This window comes from Dermochelys coriacea, chromosome 1 (genome assembly GCF_009764565.3).
Source record: "Dermochelys coriacea isolate rDerCor1 chromosome 1, rDerCor1.pri.v4, whole genome shotgun sequence".
Classification (NCBI taxonomy): Eukaryota; Metazoa; Chordata; order Testudines; family Dermochelyidae; genus Dermochelys; species Dermochelys coriacea.
In genome coordinates, this window is record NC_050068.2 from 5,230,862 (window position 1) to 5,240,935 (window position 10,074).

At 44.1% G+C, this 10,074-nt stretch overlaps 1 protein-coding gene across 1 annotated transcript; it reads right to left on the minus strand.

Annotated features, from left to right (window-relative positions):
• Positions 1-7,639: 7,639 nt before the first annotated feature.
• On the minus strand, positions 7,640-8,936 carry LOC119843769 (putative olfactory receptor 52P1). The gene has a single exon (XM_038373600.2). It carries the CDS (start codon positions 8,888-8,890, stop codon positions 7,952-7,954), a length of 939 nt encoding a protein of 312 aa, XP_038229528.1. The 5' UTR covers positions 8,891-8,936; the 3' UTR covers positions 7,640-7,951.
• Between the last annotated feature and the right edge of the window lie 1,138 nt (positions 8,937-10,074).

A 10,074-nucleotide genomic window follows, 5' to 3' on the forward strand; every position in this document is an offset into this window, starting at 1 on the left:
GTGCTGGACAGCAACCTTTATGATTCTCCTGTATAGTCCCTGTGGACTCTCAGATTCACCAGAAGTCCCAGACCATTCCCTCGGCTTTGTGAGCAGCGGGAAGAGCAGAAAACTGACCCTGGAGATCTTCAGCTTGAGAACCTTCCCCTGAGAGTGAAGAAATGATTTGCTGATACCAGAGGCTCAGATTGTCAGGCCAAACTGAGTCTTGCAATGTCTTCCGCCTAGGAATTGACGATGGCTTTTTTTTCTGGGTGTAATGTGCTGCCATCTGCACTCTGTGTGAGAATGCTGCCACAGGATACAGGACCAAAAAAACATTTTCAATTGATCGTTGTAGCATGCCGCTGCATACCACCCAGGCAATTGTAATATCCATTCCATTAGACTCTGAAAAGTCACTGCCATGCTGTGGAGGCTGAATGATGTGTTCCTGAACTGATTCAAGATGAAGGGTATGGAAAAGGCTTTCTTCTCCCAGGCTTGCGGCATTAATGGAGGAGGTGTAGTTCAGTGGTTTGAGCATTAGCCTGCTAAACCCAGGGTTGTGAGTTCAATCCTTGAGAGGGCCATTTAGGGATCTGGGGCAAAAATTGGGGATTGGCCCTGCTTTGAGCAGCAGGTTGGACTAGATGATCTCTTGAGGTCCCTTCCAACCCAGATATTCTATCATTAAGAGAAACCTACAATGGAATTTGTCAGAATCCCTTTGTGAGGTCTATAGTGAATATGTATCTAGCAACTCAAACTGTTCTAATAGTTCATCTACTCTCTGGATTGGATAAGCATCACATTTCAATACTGTGTTGACCTTTCAGAAATCGATGCAGAAACGTGGTGTGCTATCCTGCAGCAGAACTGGGAGAATGGGACTTCTCCACTTACTGTGTGATTCCTTCACCACTCCCAGGGCCAAAATGACCTGCAGTTAATCTCCCATTTTATCCCACATTTAGGGAACAGCCACAGAGTTTCCTTAATCTGTTGCCCTGGGGACATTTCAGTATAGTGGTATTTTAGGTAGGTGTACCCTGCTGGGGTCAGAACAGGGTGGTAAAGGAATCAAACAACGGCTTCATGTGGATCATTTGTTTGAGCCATAGTCCCTCCCAAATGCTTGCATGACAGGTGCCTGGGGGCCTAATTTGGGCTCCAGAGGGTATGAGTGTGACAGTTTGTAACCCTTGGGGTATAGCCTGGGAACCGTGAGAACTGCTGTGTCCCTGTAACCACCCAGCTGGGCTGACCCTTTTCACCCGGCTTTGCTGGTGATTCTGCCTCTCCAGGCCCTGTGATCACCCAGCACGACAGCAGATGGAGCCACACACACAAACTGATCTACCTGAGGGCTTTTCTAAACCACCCAACTACAAATAGCAGACATCACCCAATTTCCCAGCTTCCCAGGCTCACCTCCTCCTGGAGTATAAACCTAAAATTATACTCTCTTGCCCTGCGTAGGGATCTGTACAACGTAAGCTTGTTAATAGAAACCAAAATGGAACCAGATTGTTGGCACTTAATACTAAAAAGGTCATAAAGCAGTTTTTAAACTAAGGGCTAGGGGAAAGCAGACAGCTGCAGAGAAGCACGTGGTTCGGACAGAGACATCCCTCAGGGGAGGATCTATTAATGGAGATTCTCTATGTTCTAGTAAGAAGAGGATAGACGATGATAAAATACAAGCAGGAGCTGATGAGAAACAGTCAAATGAAAAAAAGTCCCATTCAAGTACATCATGTAATGGGAGACAGCCAAAAAGTGACAGGCTTTTAAAGTGCTTATATACCAATGCTAGAAGTCTAAATAATAAGATGAGTGAACTAGAGCGCCTCGTATTAAATGAGGATATTGATATAATAGGCATCAAAGAAATCTGGTGGAATGAAGATAATCAATTGGACACAGTAATACCAGAGTACAAAATATATCGGAAGGACAGAACGGGTCGTACTGGTAGGGGAGTGGCATTATATGTGAAAGAAAGTGTAGAATCAAATGAAGTAAAAATCTTAAATGAACCAAACTGTACCAAAGAATCTCTATGGATAGTAATTCCAGGCTCTAATAATAATATAGGGGTAGGGATATATTACCGACCACCTGACAAGGATGGTGATAGTGACTGTGAAATCCTCAGGGAGATTAGAGAGGCTATTAAAATAAAAACCTCAATAATAATGGGGGATTTCAATTATCCCCATATTGATTGGGTACATATCACTTCAGGACAGGATGAGAGATAAAGTTTCTTGACACCTTAAATGGCTGCTTCTTGGAGCAGCTAGTCCAGTAACCCACCAGAGGAGAGGCAATTCTTCATTTAGTCCTAAGTGGAGCACAGGATCAGGTGCAAGAGGTGAATATAGCTGAACCACTTGGTAACAGTGACCATAATATAATTAAATTTAACATTCCTGTGGTGGAGAAAACACTGTAGCATTTCATTTCAGAAAGGAGAACTACACAAAAATGAGGAGCTTAGTGAAACAGAAATTAAAAGGTTCAGCACCAAAAGTAAAATCCCTTCCAGCTGCATGGAAACTATTAAAAGACACCATAATAGAGGTTCAATGTATATGTATACAACAAATTAAAAAACATAGTAAAAGAACCCAAAAAAAGAGCCACTGTGGCTAAACAACAAAGTAAAAGAAGCAGTGAGAGACAAAAAGGCATCCTTTTAAAAGGGAAAGTTAAATCCTAGTGAGGAAAATAGAAAGGAGCATAAACTCTGGCAAATGAAGTGTAAAAACATAATTAGGAAGGCCAAAAAAAAATTTGAAGTACAGCTAGACACAGACTGAAAAAGTCATAGCAAAAAAAAATTTAAGTACATAAAAAGCAGGAAGCCTGCTAACCAACCAGTGGGGCCACTGGACGATCGAGATGCTAAAAGAGCACTCAAGGATGATAAGGCCATTGCGGAGAAACTAAATGAATTCTTTGCATTGGTCTTCACAGTTGAGTATATTAGGGAGATTCCCAAACCTGAGTCAATCTTTTTGGGTGAGAAATCTGAGGAACTGTCCCAGATTGAGGTGTCATTAGAGGAGGTTTTGAAACAAATAGATAAACTAAACAGCAATAAGTCACCAGGACCAGATGTTATTCACCCAAGAATTCTGAAGGAACTCAAATGTGAAATTTCATTACTACTAACTGTAGTCTGTAACCTATCATTTAAATCAGCTTCTGTGCCAAATACTGGAGGGTAGCCAATGTGACGCCAATTTTTAAAAAGAGGTCCAGAGGTGACCCCGGGAATTACAGGCTGGTAATCCTAACTTCAGTACCAGGAAAACTGGTTGAAACTATAGAAAAGAACAAAATTGTCAGACAAAGAGAAGAACACAATTTGTTGGGGAATAGTCACCATCGTTTTTCTAAAGGGAAATCATGCCTCCCCGATCTATATAATTCTTTGAGGGGGTCAACAAGAATGTGGACAAGGAGGATCCAGTGGATGCAGTGTACTTAGATTTTAAAAATCCTTTGACAAGGTCCTTAACCAAAGACTCTTAAGCAAAGAAAGCAGTCATGGGATAAAAGGTTCTCTCATGGACTGGTGACTGGTTAAAAGACAGGAAACAAAGGGTAGGAATAAATGATCAGTTTTCAGAATGGACAGAAGTAAATAGTGGTGTCCCCCAGGGGTCTGTAATTGGCACAGTACTATTTAACATATTCGTAAATGATCTGGAAAAAGGAGTAAACAGTGAGGTTGCAAAACTTGCAGATGATAAAAAACTACTCAAGATAGTTAAGCCCCAGGCAGGCTGGGAAGAGCTAGAAAAGGATCGCTCAAAACTAGGTGACTGGGCAAAAAAATGGCAATTGAAATTCAATGCTGATAAATGCAAAGTAATGCACATTGGAAACCATAATCCCAACATACGTATAAAATGATGTACGTCCTTAGTAGACTGTGAAGAGTTACAAGGGTATCCCGCAAAACTGGGTGACTGGGCAATAAAATGGCAGAGGAAATTCAATGTTGAGAAATACAAAGTAATGCACATTGGAAAACATAATCTCAACTACACATATATAATGATGAGGTTGAAATTAACTGTTACCACTCAAAAAAGAATTCTCTGAGTCATTTGGATAGTTCTCTGAAAACATCCACAAAATGTCTAACAACACTCAAAAAAGCTAACAGAATGTTGGGAATCATTAGGGCAAGGATAGGTAATGAAATAGAAAATATCATGTTGCCTCTATATAAAGCAATGGTATGCCCACATCTTGAATACTGCATGCAGATGTGGGCGCCCCATATCAAAAAAGATAGATTGGAATTGGAAAAGGTACAGAGAAGGGCAACAGAAATGATTCGGGGTATAGAACACATACCATAGGAGAAGAGATTAATAAATATGGGATTTTGTGGGATACCTTTGTAACTCTTCACCGTCTACTAAGGACTTAACCATTTCGAGTAATTTTGTATCATCTGCAAATCTTGCCACCTCACTTTTAACCCCTTTCTCCAGATCATTTAAGAATATGTTGAACAGTAGTTGCCCCACTATACCATCTGGTCCTGGTGACTTATTGCTGTTTAATTTATCAATTTGTTCCAAAACCTCCTCTAATGACACCTCAATCTGGGACAGTTCCTCAGATTTGTCACCTAAAAAGAATGGCTCAGGTTTGGAAATCTCCCTCACATTCCAAGCCGTAAAGACCGATGCAAAGAATTCATTAATTTTCTCCACAATGGCCTTTTTTGGTCTTCTTACTGTGTTTTTTAATGTGTGGTATACATTTCAATTGAGCATCTATTATGATGTCTTTAAAAAGTTTTCATGCAGCTTGCAGGGATTTCACTTTTGGCACTGTACCTTTTCATTTCTGTTTAATTAACTTCCTCAATTTTATGTAGGCCATCCTGGTCAGGTGATATCCACACTGCTAAATTCTTATTATTATTCTATGGTACAGTTTGGTTCATTTAAGATTTTTTCTTCAGTTGATTCTATGCATTCTTTCAAATATAGTGCCACTCCCCGCAAGGACGACCAGTTATCTCCTCATCAGGTAAGTCTGAAATTTCAATACTGTGTTGATCTTTCAGAAATTGATGCAGAAATGGATTGTGCTATCCTGCATCAGAACTAGTACCAAGGGACTTCTTTACTCACTGTGTGAGTCCCTCACCACTCCCAGGGCCAAAATGACCTGCAGGCAGATTGTATATGTTTATGAAGTTTTTTTCCTGTATTTTTTCCTGTATTTTATTCCATTTTCAGTGAATGCAGGGTCTCTCAAACCACTGGAAAACTGTCTGTAAGTAAAGCAGAAAACTGCATCTGCCGGTTCACTGTATTGTAAAAATGATCATGTCTTGGAATATACCAATGTAAAGGAGAAAGACCAAGACATAAATTTGCTTATTCTAGTGTCCCTAGTTCATTTTCGCTCCTTGTTTGGACTTTGCGCCACTTACTCACCTATGGCATTTGCATGCCTCTCCTCTTTGGTTGATCTCTGGCTCCGCTACCTGGCCCAGCTGTGGGACTCCTCATGCTGTGATGCCTGCTGATGCTGGAGCAACTCAGTAAGGGGGCTGGAGTACGGAGGGCCAGGAGGCCAGGGCCCACTTTGAAACGTGGTTCGGTTTTTCATTGGCTAACAGCAGGTGTAGGGGCCTCAGGGGCGGGGAGATCGGTCTGTAGGGGAAGAGGACTCAGCAGGCGGTGGGCAAAGGGCCCTGGGGAAAGGAGAGTGGAGGAGAGGAGGGATTCAATGAGCAGTAAGCAGGGAGTGGAGGAGAGGAAGGATTCAGCCAATGGCAGGTGTGGGGGGAATGGGGGAAGGGGATGGAGGACAGGAGGGACTCGGTGATCTGTGGGTAGGGGGGCCACGGAGGAGGGGGTGGTGGAGAGGAGGGAGTCCAGACTAGAGCCAACACCGTGGGGAACGGAGGACCCCACGGGGCGATGGAGAAGGGGAGAGGCTCGGTGAGTGGTGGGCTGCGGGGGCCTCTCGGGGGAGGAGAGGACGGATTCAGCGATAAGCAAAGGGGGCCTCGGCAAAGGGGCGGAGCAGGGATAAGAGGAGGTGGAGTGTGGGGGGGCCATGGGGAAAAAGCGGGAGGGGGCATCGGGGTGGAGCGCAGGCCAGGGCCTAGGTGTCCCCTCCCCAAAGGTGGCAGGTTGGGGGCTGCACAGCTGAGGGAGGTTTAGCCTCCACTGGCCTATTATACCTGCTGCCTACCTGGGCCTCTTCCTACCACCTCCCTGCGAAGGTCCCAAGGTGTCCGTCTGGGGTAAAGCAGCAGGACGGGTGTCTGCTCACCCCAAGGAACCTTCTGGCGGTGGCATGTAACAAGCTCTCACTCCTTTCTTCTCAGGCAGCAACTGCCTCTTCCTGTGACGTGGCCCAACCTCCCAGGGCCAGCTCAGTCCCAGGACTCTCCCCTGCTGGGGTAGCCCCAAGAGCAAATAAAGGGGATCAGTCAAGTCCAGCATTCATGTGAGAGACGACTGCTTCCCTCCCGGGGTGTCCCTGCAGCAGGCCCTCCCTTCCCTCAGGGAGGGATCTTTGGGACGATGTTCAGGGGCATATTCTGCCTTCCCTCCGATCCTCTCCCCTGCACCTGCCTGTAGCAGGTCTGCTCTGCTCCCTGGTCTGCCACAAAATGAGCTGCTCCCCTGCCCTTTGCCTTTCTCAAGCACTTCTCTTCAGACTTGATTTCTCTCCCCCATTTTCCTGTTAATTTACTTGCTGAATGTTTGGCTACTTTTATCTCAGTTTGAAATGTAGCTACAAACTCATTGGCTTTGGGAAGTAATACTGCTGCTTTGAATAGGTCTGTGTCTTTAGATTGTAGCCGTTTTGAACGAGCATTTACCATTTCAAGAATCTTTCAATGAGAAAAACAAAACTAAATGTTTCTATTTATTTCTTTAATGCTGGAGGCTCATAAACTTCATCGACATTTTTGCTCAGGAGAATTATTTCTGTAGGTGCCTTCATTGTTTCTAAATACTGAATCTGAGAGGAAGGAGTGATTCATACTGGTTGTTGATCAATTGTGTAGTCAATTAACCAAGCTTTCATTTGTTATGAAATATGTTCAAGAGGCCAAATAAACAATGTCAGGTTTACTGCTCTAACCTCATAATAAAATAGTACAGGAAAATATCAGTAAACTCTAGTAGAATGTCCTCAATTCCTACAGCAGCTTTCCTGGATTAGGACTTTCCAACTGAAACATTAGGAATATCCTCCAGGTTTCCTGATGGATTCAATGTAGAAAAATCAGGTAAATTTTGCTCATGGGATCACTGTACATATGATAAAGAAGTTCAGTTTTGCTATTTCTTTCTTTTTCTCTTTGGCTATCTGAAAGTGTAGCTTCTGTTTGTAAAACTGAACCATGACCACACAGGGACTAATGGAAAACCACTTTGCATCAAAATGCTACAGTATTTTATGGTAGTCTTAGGGCAGGTCTACACTACAGCTGGGATCGACGCTCATAGATCCACTGACAGTCGATTTAGCGGGTCTAGTAAAGACCCACCAAATCGACTGCAGATGGCTCTGCAGTGTAGACCACATGGTAACTTGACCTAAGGTATGTCAACTAGAGCTACGTTATTCACATAGCTGGAGTTGCGTAGAGTAGGTTCACTTACCATGGTAGTACAGACATAGCCTTCGAGTCACGGAAAGGCTGAGTAACACGGTGTGTGGGGAGGGAGGCTGATGGGTGACAATGAAAGAGGTCAGATGATGGTCAGAGAGAGGGAACTCAGCAATAGAAAGAGCAGTGCTTAATGATGCAGTAATAAGATATTGGGTGGGAGGAACTTCTCAGACTGTGAACTTCCACAATGCTTAGCTCAACCAAACTGTGACAGGGTGCCCTTGATTAACGAGGAGATACGCTTTCCCCCTCTAGTCACCCGTGTTTAAAGTCAGTGACCACAGGCAATCACCTTCTGCAGGTGTATTTGCCTACTTTGTCACGAAGCTCTTTGGTTTTGACCCCATAAATGATAGGGTTGAGCATCGGAGGGATAAGGAGATAGATGTTGGCCAAGATGATGTGAATGTAGGGAGAGATGCCTTGACTGAGCTGGTGTGTGATATTGGAGAAGAGGCCAGGGGTATAATATGTCAGCATCACACAGATGTGGGCTGTGCAGGTGTTGAGGGCTTTCTGGTGGGCTTTCTTAGAGGAGATTCTGAGGACAGCCCTGATGATCAGACCGTAAGACAGGGCAATGAGCGTCAAGTCAAACCCATTGATTACAAACATTAGCACCAAGCCATATATCCTGGTGACTCTGATGTCCCCACACACCATCTTTGCCACAGCTATGTACTCACATTGCGTGTGGGAGATAATGTGGTTGGCACAGAATGGCTGCTGACTCATGAGCAGGGGTAGAGGCAGAATGAAGAGAACAGCTCTTATCAAACCTACAAGCCCTAGCTTAACTAGTCGTGCATTGCTGAGGATGGTGGCGTATCTCAGAGGGTTATTTATGGCAATGTAGCGATCGAAGGCCATTGTCACAAGGGTGGATGAGTGCATAACAGAAACCATATGGAGGAAGAACATCTGCGTGAGGCAGCCAGCCACAGTAATGCCTTTCAAATTAAACCAAAATATACACAGTGCCTTTGGTACGACAAAGGTAGGTGTGGCGATATCTGTAAGCGCCAGCATGCAGAGTAGCAGGTACATCGGCTTGTGCAGGGTCTGCTCCTTACCTACAACAGACAGAAGCGTGAAATTTCCCAACAGGCTGATAATGTATAATGTAGCGAAAGGGATGGAAATCCAGATATGGGCAGCCTCCAGGCCAGGGATGCCCATTAGGATGAATGTTGAAGGGTCAGAGGTGGTGCGGTTGAAAGCTGCCATGAGGTGGTTGATGCGTCGATACAATTCAGAAATGCTCAAGGTGCCTGTGAAGGGAGGGAAGCACAGCAAAGGGGGTTACACACTTTATAACAAATAGTACAGTAAATGTTGTATAGTTATTAACAATCTAGGAGTCCTCGTGAGTGGGGAGTGAAGAACCACTGATGAGGTAACTCCCTGCCTTATATAGCTTTAGCATATGGCGGGAACCCTTTGTTTCAAAACTTGGTTCCCAGACCAGTTTGTGGGAAAATTACAGACTCCCCAGGCTGGAGTCCAGAGTTATGTGGCCTGGTCACATGCCTTGTACAGTCATAACATCCATTACTTATAAGCTGTCTGACACATTCTCAGGGAGGCTCACCAGGTGGAAGATAAGTTTCTCTTAAGGCCTATTGTTTCCCCCAATGGCTCATTGCCCTGAATAGGCCTTTCCCAACCAGCTATCTAGACTGAAAGCATCTTGCCTAGTGGGTGTTACCTAGGTGTAACTACATTTGAAAAACAGATAAGTATTCAATATTCATAACGTCAGACAAAAATCATACATGCATACAAATAGGATAATCATATTCAGAAAGTCAAACTTTTCCAATGACATATTATAGAATTATAGAATCATAGACTTTATGGTCATAAGGGACCATTATGAATGTCTAGTCTGACCTCCTGCACAATACAAGCCACAGAATCTCGCCCACCCACTCCTGTAACAAACTCCTAACCTATGTCTGAGCTATTGAAGTCCTCAAATCGTGGTTTAAAGACTTCAAGGTGCAGAGAATCCTCCAACAAGTGACCCGTGCCCCATGCTGCAGAGGAAGGTGAAAAATCCCCAGGGCTTATGCCAATCTGCCCTGGAGGAAAATTCCTTCCCGACCCCAAATATGGCGATCAGCTAAACCCTGAGCATGTGGGCAAGACTCACCAGCCAGACACCCAGGAAAGAATTCTCTGTAGTAACTGAGATCCCACCCCATCCTACATCCCATCTCAGGCCATTGGGCATATTTACCACTAAAAGTCAAAGATCATTTAATTGCCAAAATTAGGCTATCCCAACATACTATCCCCTCCATAAACTTATCAAGCTTAGTCTTGAAGCCAGATATGTCTTTTGCCCCCACTGCTCCCCTTGGAAGTCTGTTCCAGAAATTCACTCCTTTGATGGTTAGAAACCTTCA